Source organism: Dermatophagoides farinae, chromosome 3 (genome assembly GCF_024713945.1).
Source record: "Dermatophagoides farinae isolate YC_2012a chromosome 3, ASM2471394v1, whole genome shotgun sequence".
In the NCBI taxonomy this organism is placed as follows: Eukaryota; Metazoa; Arthropoda; class Arachnida; order Sarcoptiformes; family Pyroglyphidae; genus Dermatophagoides; species Dermatophagoides farinae.
This window is the reverse complement of record NC_134679.1, coordinates 6,775,965-6,792,375: the sequence shown is the minus strand read 5'-3', so window position 1 is coordinate 6,792,375 and position 16,411 is coordinate 6,775,965. Positions and strand designations below refer to the sequence as shown.

Below are 16,411 nucleotides of genomic sequence, written 5' to 3'. Positions count from 1 at the left end.
CTCTTTTCCCGGTAGGATTTTTTTCAATGTAGTCAATGATGCTTACAAACATCTCATCTCTTTGTTGATTGACATTCGACGATTTTCGATTATATTTACGATAATAGTAGATATAAAACATTATTGCCAGTGAAAAGAATATTATTCCAAGTATAGAAATGAAAATTTGTAACGAATTTTTTTCCATCGAATGCAGTAGATAATAATTTGATTCATGAGATTTCGATGATGAAACAATTTCGAATTTGGTAGAATTTTCAAAATATAATGGTGATGGAGACGTAAACGTTTGATTTGCCATTATATCCAATGATGAAATCGAATTCATCTGCAATACAATAATAAGAAAAAGTGTTGACAAACAAATATTTATCATCGAGTTGATTGATTGAATTGAATTTGGAAAAAAACAAAAAGTTCTTTTGGAGAACAATGAGCAACACACCAAAAGGAAGCGTACCATAGATAGTGCTATAATTTTTTAGTTTGTTTAATAAAACCGTCGATAGAGGGCAGCATATTTGATTTACATCAATGTTTTTCGATTTTTTTTTCGGACACTGAAAATTTTTTTGTTTTCTTTTTGCTGCTTGACTAAACTATTGCTTGAACCGTAATAATAAAAAAGAAAAACTTTGATGACAAAAAAACAACATCTTCAGAAGCTCTAATGTGCAAAAAATTTCTCAACTGCCACCAAGATATAGTGGTCGATACAACGATCGTTTTGTTTTTGGTTACATCAAAAACATGTAAAAGCGAGAGAAAAAAATCATTGCGACCGGCTAACTTGACCCTAATCGAGACAAGAAGACAAAAAAGAATCATTTTCGGGTTCAATATTTTTCTTTTTCGTTTGTCTGGTATATTTATCGTCCTTCAACATCATTTTTCCATTGCCGTGAAATGAAAAATATAATAAATCACAAGTAAATCGTGAATGAACTAAACAAGATCTGTTTATGGATCTATGGCCATTTTCAGTGTCAATAACTATCTATTTATCTGTGTTTGTACCATAGTCAATGTTTTTGTTGTGTCTCTATTGGCCCGAATCGTTTACAATACACACAAACATCTGATTTTATCTATCAATGGTGGCTATTCGTTGATAAGAAAAAAAATAAAGAAGAAGAAACGAAAACGAAATTCTCTAAGCAAAGAAAAGCTGAAAATGAAATTAATGATTCTTTTTTCCAATTTTTTTTTCATCATCCAGCATTTTACGATGAGAAAAGAATCGTTTTTCTTATTGTAATAGTTGGATTCACAAACCAGAAAAAAGAAAGAAAAAAAAACCCGTAGACGAATTTTCAAACACAACATTTGTTTGTTTATCATCAAACTGATCTTCTGTTTTTTTTTCGTTTTCTTTATCAGAAATTCGCAATGTGATCGTCATCATCGTTGTTATATGATTCGTGATGATTGAAAATTAATAGATTTTCTTCGATAATCGTCATCGTCATCATCATCAGTGTCATCATTTTTTTTCTGGCTGTTATTTCATCTTTAAAAAAATCATCACTACTAAACAACCATCTATACACTTAGCAAAGAGTTTCATTTCACTTTTTTTTCCATTTTGTTCGTTCGGGTTTCAAATGGATAAAATATTGTCACAGAAAAAAATAATAATCATCATCATCAAACGAAGAGACAACAACAACAAAAAAAGATAAATGAAAAATTCTTTTCCCGAATCAGAAAGAAAAACAAAAAACGGATGAAAAGTTTTTTTCATCAATCCATCAAGGATCCTGTTACCGGAAAACTTTGTAAGTGAATGAATGAAATTTCGATTCTCATAAGTTAAATTCAATCTGATTTCCCCATGTCTGCTGCTGCTTCTGCTGCTATACGATTTGTATCCAGAAGAAGAATATATTATCCTTGTGCTTTTCGATACTTTTTTTCTGGTGATAATTTGAAATTAAAATTACTTGTAACAACAACAACAAAAAGTTTTTAGTCAACTAATAATGATGATCCAACAGAAAACCAACCAATCATAAGTTGGTTGATTAAATTAATTAATTACGACAGCAACAGCAACAATAACGACAACAACAACAACGAATCATGAAAAAAACAAAAATTTGTAACAATTCTATGAAAGTGACAAAAAAAAAACAAACTGAAAAAAGTTTCCCATCAACACCATCATCAAATTAAACCTGGATCATCAATTAATTCAGGTCAAAAAAAGGACAAAAAAACCTAAATTTTACTTACAAAAAATAAATTGTTTGAATGAATTCCAATTGTACTGGAAAAATCTAACAGTAATGAAAAAAAAGACAAGAATTTCATAGAACAAAAATCCATTGATGATGATCATTTAGTCGAATGACCCATAAGGTACGTGTCCAGAATTTTGTTTTTTTTTCTCTACTGATGAATGATAATAAACATCATTTTTTTTTCTCTCTTTCTCTATCAATCCGCAAATTGTGACAAAATTGCCTACACACAAAAAAATCTATAATTGGCCATAATAATCTACGGTGATGATGAAACTTTTGGTTTTCTGGAAGATCCTACCATGAAAGGAAAAAATTATTTATTAAATTAACAAATTCAATCAACGAGGAAAAAAAAATGAGAAAAAACTGATAGTGTGACATTGTTCTTTCCATTATTATTACCATTGTCCACACACACTGGTCTTTAATTTGATATAATTATATTCTTGCTTGTGGCCGTTGTTGTTCACACAACTAACTAGAGAGAAAGTCATCCGAATGAAAAAATAATTCCCCATCATTGATTGTGGTTGTAATGATGATGATGATGATGATAATAGTAGTAGTGAGCCAACAATGTTGTGGCCATATAAACTTGGTTAATTTTGTTGATTGAAATCAAATCTATTATTTGAAGAAGAGAATGGTGGAAAAAATACACAAAATTCATTTCATTTTCAATTCGACAATTCAATCCATCCATCTAATATATGAAGACGAAAAACAAAGTCTCAAATTGTTCACTCATCCATAATTATAGCGGAAAAGTGTAAATTTTGGAACCTACTCACAACGGAACTGAAATACAGAACAAGGACATCAATGAAAAGAAAAATGAACTGGAAAATCAAAAACAAAAAAAAATTTTTTTTAGACATTTTGCCCAAATTGGATAATGTACAAATGTATATGTGATCATCACACACACACCAACATATGAAAGGTATGAAAATGAATAAAATTTGACAATTTCATCTTACGTGTAGTTGGTTAAAAATAACAACATTTTTTATTTATAAAAAAATAAATATTCAAAATCGTTTACAGATACAGATAGATATAAAGCGTGGATAAATAAATAAAATGATGAATATTTGGCCCAGATTCTTTCTTTCATTCGAAAATCTTAGCATCCGATATTCTTTTTGGCCACTTTAATTCTTTCTAATTTACAAACGATAAAAATCGATACGAATATAGCACTAAATAAAAACGAAATAGCCGTAGCAAGAGCATAGATAAAATATGTGCTTGAAAAACATAGGCCATATACAACAGCTTCTGGTTTGCCTTCAAATACAGGCATCATATCCTGTGATATGTTCGGAGCAAATGATAGATCTAATGTGGTTACAACTTGAAATCCTTTTTTCAATCCAATCTCGCCCTGGTTATCATTGATATAACGACGACTACGATATAGACGACCTCCATTGGATGAATGAGACGGCGGTGATGATGGAATAGCTGAATTGAGTAATAATTCAAAATTATCATTTGGTATATTCATCATCATCGATGTTGATGGTAATGATGGTTGTTGACGTTTTTGTTGAAAATAATTTGATAATATCTGTGGTATGTATTTTTTATTACCACCACCACCACCACCACCATTATTATTGTTTCCATTGCCAAATAATTTTAATGAATTGAATGGATTCAATAATAATGAACCAAATCCATTCGATTTGGATGGATGCTGTTGATGAATTGGTGGTGTCAGCGGTCCCATTGTCAATGGCATTGGCATCGAATAAATTGGACTCAATGGGATAGTCATAACCTGTGCAACAGGTTCACCAAGATTCATATTTCTCATAGGAATTGGATAAGGTTTTTGTGGCGCTGGTGGACGAATAATTTTTTTCTTTGGAATATCAATCATTGGTTTAGGTGTAGGATGTCTAGGTTGTTGATGTTGATGATTGTTATGTGATGATATTATTGGATTCGGTGTAGATTCCATTATTGTTTCGACTTGATAATCATTATGAATAATTTTATCTTTATTGGCGTCAACATTATGAAGATAATCGGCAATAATATCCAAATAATTTCGTTTACCATTTTCATCATCATCATCAATTAAATGTACTGGCTGAACATTTTTATTATCATTAATAATATCTGCAGGCAAATGAACATTTGTAGAGACAGGTTCTTTATTTGTATCAGCTGATTCAAGTAAATCATCTTTATTATCCATCACAAATCTATGGCTAGTGACATTTTCAATCTGAAATCGATTATTCTCTTTATGGAAATCATTTCGATGATGATCTTGTTTTTGACGTGGCTGTTGTTGTTGTGGATTACTTGAGATACCATCATTGCATGTATCAATACAACCATGTCTACATACTTCCACTGTACATTGAATTTGTACATCAACTGAATCCGGAAATTTGAATGCTAAAAATTGTGCATATGCTATGAGGGATGCTTTTCCTTTTAGGCCTCGAATCTTTTGAAATGGTGCAATCATTTTCGATCGTAGTATACAACCATCTTCATCGATCAAATAAATTGGTGCTTTGATTCCATCATGTGCAAAACAGGATTTTACTTTCATATCAAATTGATTCTTTTTATCATTAATTGCCACGACAATGGTCAATGGTTGACCTGATTGATTGATTTATTATTGCGGAATTCATACCGAAAAAAGGGTAAAAAGATAGAATTAAAATCATAAATTTTATCAAATTTTTAAATAATTACCAACTGTGACGATTCGATTAATTTCATTCGACCATGGTCCTTTACCTTCCTGTATAGACATCCAGCAATCAATCTCATCACCTTGAAAATTCATTTCGATTATATCTAGATCGGCGACCTATAATTAGAAAAAAAAGACGAAGACGAATAAGAAAAAAAATCAGATCATATTTAGATATCATTTCTTCCGAAAATTTCTAGACTTGTTCTTTGACAAATCACATCATCGAATGGGTAAAACGGATTTTTTTTTTGATGATCTTCTATCACCAATATCACTTACAGGAATGGCAGGTCGAAATGTAGCCGGCTTTTCATATGCTTCAAACCATTCACATCGTAATCGTTTAGCCTCATCATATGCTTCAATAATATCAGTACCATATTGTATGACGATTGTATTTTCGAAATATTTTCCTTGTAAATCTGGTTTCGTTCCACATTCATCATAGCGTACATTAAATGTTGCATGTGTCAATCCGGAATGTGGTTTAACATAAACACATTTACTTTGGCCATATGTTCCTTTCGAGAAAATAATACCATTGAATTGTCCATTGAATTCAGCACGAACAGTCATATACTCTTTGCCACAAATAACATCTAAGGAATCAAGTTTCGTACTACTTGGTATCATCATATTATTGCCATTATTATTCATTTGCCCATTTGTCATATCATCACCATCACCAACATTGCTACCGGCACCTACAACATTGGCCAATAGATCATCATAATAATCATTTTGGCAGATCACCTTGATTATTGTTTCGTAATGAATGGAAAAGAAAAAGAAAAATTAAATGAACTTGATGATTAATACTGATGAGATTCTGACTTACATGATCAAATCGAAATATTAACACTAATATAATGATGATATATGATAATATTTGTCTATTTAAATATAAATAATGATGAAGATGATGATGTTGTTGATGATAATGATTAGAATGTTGATGATAAGAATGTGAATGATGTTGTTTATAATGATGATGATGATGATGATCTTTGTGTTTCATTATTGTCGATTTTATTTTTTATTTTTTTTGGCCAAAATATCAAAATCGTGTTGCTGAAGTTGTTGTTGTTGTTTGGAATGATTTTTGTGGATGGAGCAAAAAAAAAAATTCGAACCATTAGATATATCAACAACAACAATATAACGGTGAATAGTTTTTTTCTCAATATGTGAATGAATCGTGATCTACTTTTTCTTCATCGATGCTGATGATGATGATGATCATGAACAGAAGTATGGCTGAATTTTTAAGAAGAAAAAACAACAACAAAAGTTTAAATTTTAAATTCAGAAAAAAACTTCTTGGAAAACAAGTTCATGACTGAGGATTAATGATGATGATGATGACAATGACGAAGAGTGAAACAAAAAAAAGACGACAATATAATGATGATTGATGATCTTTTTTTTTCACATGAAAACATACATCCGGATATCGGAAATCTATTGATTTATTTTTAAAATGATTAAATCAAATCTATATTTAATCGGAATATCATCATCATTGCAATTGGATATGTGTGAACAACAATTTGATAAACATTAACATTTCAATTGATGTTTTGTTTGTTTGAGATGTAATCAAACACAAACAAACAAACAAAAGCATCTTATCGATTCTGATGAATTGATTGAATGATGGAATGGTTGTTGTATAAAAAGCAATTCGATCAGATAAAAATATGTAATAAACAACAACAACAAAAAAAAATAAACGAAAATCGATTGATGAATGGAAATCCGATCGATCGATTCGGATCAAATGTGGGTAAAAAAAATGAGATTGACACAAATAACGAAATTTTAACAATCGATTGAAGAATGAAATGAATGTGTTTTAACAAGTATGAACCAACAAACAAGTTACCGTTTGTGTGTGTGTGTGTGGAACTTGTAAACAACAATACGATCGTATTTTGTTGTAATGGCAGCTGATACACAAGAGAAGATGACTCTGACTGACTAACTCCAAAATAGAAAAGAAAAATATCCAACGATAACCAGCAACGGATTTCTTTCTCTCGAATACTTCCAAAAAAAAAAAAAAAAAACATTTCAAGAGAAAAACAAACCGAGCAGATAATGTCAGGTTAGCAAAAAAAATTTTGTTTCAATCAAAACAACAACCAGAAAAAAAGAAAGACCTCTTGATATATTATTATTATTACTATTATCAAGCAGAAAAAATGGCACAGAAACTTGAACTTCAAAAAAAAATCGTGATATGATTGTACCTACACACACACACACACAGAGTACGATATCAAATCCGAAAATTCATTCATTCGTTCGGTTAAAAATGTAGCCCGATGAACAAGTTTTTCTCGCTACAAGTTTCATCGTCATCAACAAGGATTCGAATAAGAGAAAGAGAACGACTGAGAAAGAGAGAACAACAAAAAAAAATATCGGTAATCAGCCACCAATATGAATGTCAGTAAAAACAGAATAACAGGTAACTAGTTTTTTCTTCATCATCGTCGACATCAATATTTTTATGATTGTTGCTGTCTTCTTTTTCTTGATTCATTCATCATAAATCTCAACCAAGTCTATAAATTATGATAATTATCATAAATGAAATGAATAAAGACAATTTGTCAAGGTTCGTTGGATCATGTGTGTGGTTAAATTCTTTACAATTGACGTGTAATAAGTAGACAAAAATAAACAATGACAAATGGACATTTTTTCCACTTTAATCCAAGAAAAAAAAAGAGGTTGATCAAAAAGTGACACGAACGAGAATGAAATTCACGTTTTGTTATTCATAAACATAACTTGTTGCTGTTGTTGTTGTAGTTTGATGACAAGATTCTTCATCATCAGCATCTTATATAAATAGCAAACTGATTTTTCTTTTCATTTCTTATTATAATTCACCTGTTATTACCATCAAACATGAAATTTTTTTTTTACTTCTTCATTTGATTTAGGTCAGATTCAAGAAGTTCTGGTTTTCTATTTCTATATAATTTTTTCGTGTTTTTTTTTATTTTTGCATTTTTGGATTATCATCATCATTCACAAGTGATTTACGTACTCGAGTTAGCTCTTGTAATAAATGTGATTATTAAATCTGTAGAATGAATGAATGAATGAAAGATTTAATTATAAAGAAAAAAAAATTAATAACTCAAAATGCTTACTGAATCATACAGACATTTTTTCGCTAAACATTCCATGGTGACATGTTTTTCTTGTTTTTTGTCCATAAAATATTGATGATGATGATGATAATTTTTCGTCATCACAACCATGAAATGAATGACAACAACCTAAATATGCAAAAATCATAACAGCAAACCAAAAAATAATGGAATATATGAACAATACTTGTTTTTGTTGTTGATCGATGAAAGAAATTTTCAAAATTCAATGACGCTCAGATGTTTTTTTTTCTTGATTGGGTTGATTATTAATCATCAGCGATGAACAAAAAACAAGTTTGATCATTGATTCGAATTGATCTGAATCGAATCGATCGAAAAAAAATCTACCATTCGAATGATGATGATTATTATTAATGATGATGATGACGATATTAAAATAGAAACAGGAAAAATTTTTTTTCTTTTTTACATTCTACAGGTTATATACGGTTATTATCGATAATAATCATTATCTATCTATCTATCTACCTCTTCTTCTTGTTCCTTCTTTTTTATGATTTTGATTTGATGATCATGATCATGATACGATGACAGTGATTGATCGATCAGTTTGTTTTTTTTGTTTGTATCCAGGTTTCAAACATCTAGCTTTTTGTTATCGTTGTCGATTATGGAAAACTAAATTATTCAATCAAATCAAATTCAAAAAGATATTTTAAGAATGAAAAATCTGCCATAACCATCATCATAATAGACAAAGATATGAAAAAAATGATTAAAAATTGACTTTGAATATTCAAAAATTTAGTCTAAAAAAAGAGATATAAAATCATCATCACAATAATTCAATTCCAGTAGCAGCAGTGCTGCAATTATGATAGTGAGAGGATTTCTAAGTTTTTTTCCCTCTGATTGTTTATGTGTGGTTTGATGAAAAAAAAAATGTACCAGTGCGAAATTTTTAAAGTCATTAAACTGTGTTCATTCATTCTGATCATAATCATCATAGCCACTAAAATCACGGTTCATTGAGAAATCGGGTAATGATCGGGTTTTTTTTCGTCTAAAACTGACAATCGAAAAAACCATTTTCAGCTACTTTTTTCATGGCGACAATTATCGTGTTATAAGAAACTGAAAATTGGAATAAACAATAAATTAAAAAAAAAAAAAAAAAATAGAATCCGATGATTCGAATCCAAAGGAAAAAAATACAGTTAAACATATGTGTGTGTGATTTGTTCATCCATCCATGACACCATCATCATGATCATCATGAAAAAAATTGAAATAAACTTGAATTTTAAACCAAAAAATCATATTTAGGCCACTATTATCAATATATGATGAATTTCAAAACAACAACAAATCGAATCGTTTCGATTTGTCTTATTATTGATTGATTCCATTCATAAATTACATCCTCATCATCATCATCATTGTATACAATACAATGATGTCAATCAATTCTTGTTATTATTGTCATTCTTTTCTCATGATCATCATCATCATTAATAACGACATTTGAATCATACAATAGTCTAATCATCATCATCATCATTATTTATGGCGTTTGCGTGGGAAAAATTGATTCTTTCAATTGTCAAAAAATGATTTGAAAATGACAAACAAGAAATGATCATCATCAACAAATGAATTGAACATGATAGAAAAAAAGGAAATTTAAATATTTGAAACAAAATACAAAAGCAAAAGAATATACATACGAAAATTCAAATTTGCCGTTAGCAGATTCATTCTATTATTTATAATCTTTATATTATCATTCATTTATTGATAATGATGACGAACATTTTGTCGTTGTTTTTTTTTGTTATTCATTTCATAGTGAAGTTGTAAAAAAATGATGTGAATAAATGTTTTGCCAAGTGGATGAAATGAAATAATGAAGAAATTTTATGACCGGAAAAAATATTAAGTCTGTATGAATGTGTGATGATATTTTGAATTTTTCTTTTCTTTTCATCATTGAAAATTTACGATCTTTGGCGGTAAAAGGAATGGATTTTCAATTACATCAACACTATTATTATTATTATTAGGATTCAATGGATCATCTTTTGAATCGATTGATTCATTTAATTTTATAGCGTCATCGACCGCTCCTGTTGTTGTTGTTGTTGTTGTATTCAATGTAGATGTTGCCGGTATTAATGTTGATGATTTTTTATTGGCAGTTAAAATCGATTGAAATTGATTGTCTTGAGCATTCCAAATACGATCTTTTGGCAATAATGCCGATAAATATGGTACATTATTCATTTTGATTCCAATCAATGGAAATAGATGTGATTGTTTATCGGTAAACAATGAATAGGAATTCGATGTCGATGTTCGTGCCATGAACCGTGTCAATGCTCGTTCAACATCACGTTTTTGCATCGATGATTTTTCTCGTAATGTTTCATAGTCGGTTATTGGTTGTTTAAATGTTGGTGTACCAATATATGAATGTGAATCAGGGAATGGTGGCAAATAATCTGGAATATAGCTTGGATGTTGTCGCCGTTTACCGGTTTGTAGGATTTTAGGTGGTTGTTGTTTAGGCATATATGATGGATTCGGTATCATTATTCGATTCGATCGTTGTGCATATTGACATAATGAAGGAACATTGAAACCCATTTCAACCAAAGCCATATAGATATCGCCCGCTAAAGGTTCACTTCGACCAGAATGTTCGGTAAAACATTTAGCAGTGTAACTTAATTCGCTTAAAAATGACTGAAACATTTGCATCAAAACATCGAGAACATAATTATCTGCAGAATGAAATCCAACCTCTTGACAAGTGGCAGCAATCACTGCAAATAAAACTTTTCGTCTAGCCGAAATGGCCGTAGTTGATGGATAGGTTGATGATTCCATTTTTGATGTCGATATAATTTTATTATGAAAATTAGATCATTATCAAGCATGAAAAATTAAAATTTTCTACCACAATCATGTGTGTGTTCAAAATTCGAGCAAATTGTGACACTGTTCGCTATTGCCACCCAATACGACACCATAGGATCGAAATAGAATTAGCGTTCATGCCATCTTGTGATAAAGATACAAACCAAATGTTTTGAATTTAATTTTATATTCGCGCCAATTTTTTTTCAATTCAACATTTAAAACTTTAAATCATCAAAATTAACACCGAAAAAAAAATTCATTACAATTTTTATTATACATAAATACAAATAAAAAAAAATGTAAAAAACGTAAATAAGAATATCACATTCATTCATCGCAATTCTTGTGACTTGTGAGATCAAAAACAAAAAGTCACGAATGAGAAAAAAAATGAAAAATTGAGATTGAACAATTATCATCTTAACGACGACGATATGCACCATAATAGGTTAATGTTGGTAATGCTGAATTACAATTGCCATGATAAAGCATAATTGGCTGCTCACAACGATGATAATCATCGAATACTTTTCCATAGCCATGAAAACGCCACCATTGACATAGTTGACGATTCCAACCACATGACAATGTATGATATAATCGACGATGATCAATGGCTGTTACTGTATAGAAATCTTGATCACCCAAATGTCCACGAAATTGATATTTTTGGCAGATATGTTTTATTACATCTTGATTCAACAGTGAATTGTATAATTTTGATTCACGCATTTTACGTAGATGTAGTAATACGATACCGGAATTAAAACCGGGAAATCCGTTTGGTGGTGGTGAACCGACAATAGTGTTGTTATTTGAACGACGATATTCATGTAAAATATGTCTGTAAATTCATGAAAAAAAAACATTTGATTAGAACGTTAAAATTTTTTTTTATGAAACTATTTCCAATACTCACCGATACACTGGTTGCTGTTCTAATGCAATGCCAATCACTTCATCTGGTTTAAAACGGCCAAATTCTTCGAATAATTCTAGAATATTACCATCTAATTGTACATCAATATCCAACAGAATGATACGATCAGCAATTGTCGATGGAATCACTTGATGTAGAATTATTGAATAAAAAAACAATGCATTTGAATAATAAGAAGTGGGTTTATGTGTAAAAAATGTTCGTAATGTTGGCAAAAGATATTCTAGTTGTAATTCAATGGTAGATGAATCAATAAAAAAATATCTAGTTAATGGACGATGTTCATTATGATTATTCAATGATGATCGATGATTATCTAGCCATGGATATGGTTCATTTGTCCATTGACGTGTTAATTCTTCATGTACATTATCGATTGTATGTAAAAGATGTGACCGTATATGGTCATTGGTAATAAGATGTATACAAAGTGAACCAGGATCCAGACCGGTAGAATTAATATTGATCAATATTGATTTCAATGTATTGCTAAATTTTAACATTGATTTTGTTGCAAACAAATCACGTTCAATCAATATGAATGCTATATGATAACCACAATCAGAATAATTATTATTATCATCACCATTATAATGATTATCATTGGCCATAACATTTGTTTTAGTGGCTATCAAATACTGTTGGTGACGTTGTTGTTGTAAACTATTTAAATGAATTTCTTCCTGATCATCTTGACCATCATTTTCTTGGTCAAAATTGTCATCATGTTGTTGTTTTTGATATGCCTGTAACATTCGTGATAATTTTATTGATTTTGGTTGTCTTCGATTCAATTCATTCGAAGTCGTTTTCATCATCAATCTGTCTGGTTCATTTGGATTATATTGGAAATTATTTAATGAAAATTTTTCCTTGAAATGATGATGATCATTGTGTTCGTGATGTGTTTGAATACAAACAATTAAAAAATATAAACACAACACAAAACAAATGGCAATAAAAAGTCTTGCTGTTGTAATTAAAATTTGTTTATAATTGAAAATATTCGAAGCCATCGTTGAATCACCATCGACAGCATTATTTGATGATTGTTGGTAAGGTAAAACAAAATTTCCAAATCTAAACGGCCTCATCATATCCGTTGTTATTGTGGAGAAAATTTTGAAAATTTTTCCGAAAATTTCAAACAGCTTTTATATCATCTTTCAGCTCGGTCGTCGTTCATTTCACCGATGACTAGCTGAATATTGTTTTTGTTTGTCTGTTTTGTTGTTTCCAAACGCGCACACACAATTGAAATTGTCAAATCAAGTGGGTCGAACCAAAGTTTTTTCTCTTTTCTGATATATAATAATTAATATTAGCCGCACTTGTATCCGATAAAATGAAACAACAACCAACATTGATCCACATGCAAAATGCAATAATCATAAAAAGCAATCAAGTGCCCGACGAGGTCACGTGAACACAAATATGTATGTTGTTGTTGTTATTGTCGTTATTGTATGTTGCGTGTGCGTGTGTGAAAATAAAAGTCGGCATGTGTCAAAAACCATGCACGTTTTTTTTGTCGTTTTGGTCCCTAGGGCCATGGGCTCATATATAGAACAAACACACACACACACATAAACACAATATATGAAGGTTATATCATTTTGATGGGGAACCAGAAAAAAATAGTTGACTTTTAATATCAATTTGATTCAATTTCGGTCTGTCGGTCGGTCGGTCGCAGTTGTCGTCTGTTTCAGGTTATCAGGTCGAATTTTTGTTTGCTCGGGATTCATTTTTATACCCGAAAAATATTCATATAAATAAATGACAGATGCCCGATTTTCTATTTAGCCAATCTAGAGATTTTGGAACCTAACAACAACAAAAAAACACACGAAACAAACAAAAAAAAATCTTCATTCAATTAAGATGATTGGTCGATCTAAACACAACGGATCGTACTGACTGACTGATTGACTGACTAAGGTTGATGGCTGGGGAAGAAGACGACGAACCACCACCATTGGCACGAGGCAAATATCTTTAAACTTGAAACATGGTTCAACAAGAAAGACGAACCATACACCAACAAACACACGACTGGCGGCTGGTTTTCAGACTTTTTTCTTTAGTTTTTCAATTTGTAATATATGTGGACTGACTTCTTTTTGTTGCTGTTGCTGTTGTTGTGGCTGATGGTGTGGCTAAAAAAAAAAAATTTATTGATGATGATTTTTTCTACTTTGCATGGTGTGTGTGTGTGTATCAATCTCAAACATATGAATTGAAATTAAGCCAAGAAAAAAAAGAAGAAAATTTGAAAAGATCACGATGTTTTTTTTATCATTGTCGATATCATTATATTATCATCAGAATCCGTGTGTGCGTGTGTGTTGATCCATAAATCATCGACAACTTGATGGTGATGATTGTGGTCTTGATTTTGTTGTTGTTGCTGGTTTATGAGAAGGAGAAAATAATTTCTGGGGCCACATTGATTTCAAAATTCCAGGAAAAAAAAAAGAGAAAATCCTACTTTATGATGCAGAGAAACAAAAAACAAAAAAGTAAATCACCTGTACAGCAAAGACGGATTTAAATCCTGGATATAATAATCATCATATATGGCGGTATACGCACATAAGTAATTCATGCATGCATCTGATTATGGCAGCAGCTGATTTTTTTTTCTTCCACAAAAAAATAAATAAAACTTGAATTCAAAAAAAAAAAAAAATCTCACTCACTTTTTTTTTATTCATTTTATCATCATCATCATCTTTAACATTGAGATGGCATGAAAAATGGCTTTAAGAAAAGAGAAAAAGGAGAAAAACGCACTAACACACACACACGAATTATTTTTATGATTATTATGCATTCTGCATATCTAAATGTCTGTTGATGATGATGATGATACGTGGACGACGACCAACGACCACCACCGATAGATAAATCACATTATGCAAAGAACCAAAGAGCAAAGAAATGCAATAATCATGTTGTTGGAATTAAAAAAAAAATGAGAAGAAGAAGAAATGATGTTTTTTTTATGTACATTTGGCATTTTGTAAAAGCAAGGATTTCTCTTCATTTTAGAAAATAAAAACGATGGACAGCCAGGTATGTCGATGTGGTGATTTTTTTTTGAAAAAGTGAAAAAAATTTTCATTTAAAGAATTTCGAAAAAAGCAATCATCAATTTTATTCATACTGACTGACTTTGGATTTTGTTTGTCCTGTCAATCATTTCATTGAATTTAATTCTTCAAATATAAATGTTTGATTGGTACATTTACAACGATGAATTTGATGGATGTGATAACGAAATACGATCAAAAATAATAATGAAAAAAAAAACAGAAGCGCTAAATAAAGATTGAATAATAAATGTTTGAAAAACTCATCATTAAAAAGCCAGTTGTGATAATGACTATTGATACGATGATTTAGCTTGTTTCGATAACTGCTTGATGATATATTGACTTGATGATAACCATTTTAACGATGTCTTGTGGCGACAACAATTTCGATTACTGAAAACGACGACAATGTTCATTTATTATTATTTTTTCATGTCGTCAGATTGTCGAAATTTATTCATTCAATTGTGGTATGAACATTATTTCATCATCATCTCTTTAATTACCGAAAATTAATTTAAGCCATGGAATTTTGGTCCATTCAAACAGAAATATATTAGAGCTAAGAAAATAGGAAAAAGGTCAAAGGTTATCGTGAATTTTGATTGATCACGCATACAGGCAAATCAAAAATAAGAAAAATGCTAAAAATGAACATTGAATGTCTGAATCATTACATTGATAAAGATCATATTGGATGTGAAAAACCACATTCTAGCTAGTCACGTGGACCACGAAATTTAATTTTTTTTTCTGTTCATAAATTTCTTTATTCTCAAAACATTTGAATATTGCACGATCAAAATGATGATGATGATGGCAACACGTGACTTTTGAAAATTGAATTCACTTCAATTCTGGTGGTGGTGGCCATAATTGAATCATAATGGAAAAAATTCTTTAATTCTCTAATGTAAAATTATCATCAATTTTTTTTTCTCTTTCTCACTACTTTATTTTATCCAAATACGTAAATGTTTATGATGAACATTTGATATGCAATATTTGATCATGAGAACCAAATTCTGAATAGTTTTCCACGAATATGGAAAAAAATATCATTCCCGTCATTTGTACCGATATATATAAACCATGAATACAGACCGTGGGACACCTGACTCAATAAATAGAATAGCACACACTTGTTCCAACAACAACTGGCAGCTGGACTGTTTGTATTCAACTATAGTGAATTTGGGTGAATGGTTGGCATTATTATTCTCAAATGGGATTAATTAACCAGAAAAAAAATTTCATATTTCCCCATTGATTCGTAGTTGGGATTGGTTCTCATCGATTCGATATGAAAAATGCAGAATTATAGATGGATTATTCATGGGAAAGTA

At 30.4% G+C, this 16,411-nt stretch overlaps 3 protein-coding genes and 1 long non-coding RNA gene across 8 annotated transcripts; 1 reads left to right on the top strand and 3 right to left on the bottom strand.

Annotated features, from left to right (window-relative positions):
- Positions 1 to 612: 612 nt before the first annotated feature.
- On the top strand, positions 613 to 3,404 carry LOC124495177 (uncharacterized). 2 transcript variants are annotated; one of them, XR_012832140.1, is made up of 5 exons: positions 613 to 1,254; positions 1,381 to 1,778; positions 1,876 to 2,361; positions 2,538 to 3,189; positions 3,294 to 3,404. It is a non-coding gene; the product is annotated as an uncharacterized LOC124495177 (long non-coding RNA). The 2 variants fall into 2 exon arrangements; XR_012832139.1 differs by having other exon boundaries at positions 613 to 1,778.
- Positions 3,233 to 9,945, bottom strand: LOC124495106 (uncharacterized). Of its 2 annotated transcripts, XM_075729496.1 has the most exons (5): positions 9,833 to 9,945; positions 5,813 to 6,045; positions 5,254 to 5,727; positions 4,971 to 5,088; positions 3,233 to 4,874 (listed from the first exon to the last, which is right to left on the bottom strand). In XM_075729496.1, the coding sequence occupies exons 2-5, from the start codon at positions 5,990 to 5,992 to the stop codon at positions 3,373 to 3,375; spliced, it is 2,274 nt and encodes a 757-aa protein (XP_075585611.1). In that variant the 5' UTR covers positions 5,993 to 6,045; positions 9,833 to 9,945; the 3' UTR covers positions 3,233 to 3,372. The 2 variants fall into 2 exon arrangements, with proteins under 2 accessions (XP_075585611.1, XP_046914391.2); XM_047058435.2 differs by lacking the exon at positions 9,833 to 9,945 and having other exon boundaries at positions 5,813 to 7,867.
- LOC124495128 (transcription initiation factor TFIID subunit 8-like) lies at positions 9,870 to 11,095 on the bottom strand. The gene has a single exon (XM_047058462.2). The coding sequence runs from the start codon at positions 10,992 to 10,994 to the stop codon at positions 10,092 to 10,094; it is 903 nt and encodes a 300-aa protein (XP_046914418.1). The 5' UTR covers positions 10,995 to 11,095; the 3' UTR covers positions 9,870 to 10,091.
- Positions 11,096 to 11,280: 185 nt separating this feature from the next.
- On the bottom strand, positions 11,281 to 14,561 carry Xxylt (Xyloside xylosyltransferase). Of its 3 annotated transcripts, none has more exons than XM_047058455.2 (3): positions 13,885 to 14,561; positions 11,947 to 13,794; positions 11,281 to 11,871 (listed from the first exon to the last, which is right to left on the bottom strand). In XM_047058455.2, exons 2-3 carry the CDS (start codon positions 13,062 to 13,064, stop codon positions 11,448 to 11,450), a joined length of 1,542 nt encoding a protein of 513 aa, XP_046914411.2. In that variant the 5' UTR covers positions 13,065 to 13,794; positions 13,885 to 14,561; the 3' UTR covers positions 11,281 to 11,447. The 3 variants fall into 3 exon arrangements, with proteins under 3 accessions (XP_046914411.2, XP_046914412.2, XP_046914410.2); XM_047058456.2 differs by having other exon boundaries at positions 13,889 to 14,561; XM_047058454.2 differs by having other exon boundaries at positions 11,947 to 14,561.
- Between the last annotated feature and the right edge of the window lie 1,850 nt (positions 14,562 to 16,411).

Bases quoted from the DNA above. Each gene is read 5' to 3' on its own strand.
- LOC124495106 (XM_075729496.1), bottom strand. From the start codon at position 5,992: ATGAAACACAAAGATCATCATCATCATCATCATTATAAACAACATCAT. The intron at 5,089-5,253 runs GTAAGTGATATT...TTCTAATTATAG, and splicing joins CATTTCGACCTGCCATTCCT to GTCGCCGATCTAGATATAAT. The intron at 4,875-4,970 runs GTAATTATTTAA...TCAATCAATCAG, and splicing joins TAATCGAATCGTCACAGTTG to GTCAACCATTGACCATTGTC.
- LOC124495128 (XM_047058462.2), bottom strand. From the start codon at position 10,994: ATGGAATCATCAACCTATCCATCAACTACGGCCATTTCGGCTAGACGA.
- Xxylt (XM_047058454.2), bottom strand. From the start codon at position 13,064: ATGATGAGGCCGTTTAGATTTGGAAATTTTGTTTTACCTTACCAACAA. The intron at 11,872-11,946 runs GTGAGTATTGGA...ATGAATTTACAG, and splicing joins GAACAGCAACCAGTGTATCG to ACATATTTTACATGAATATC.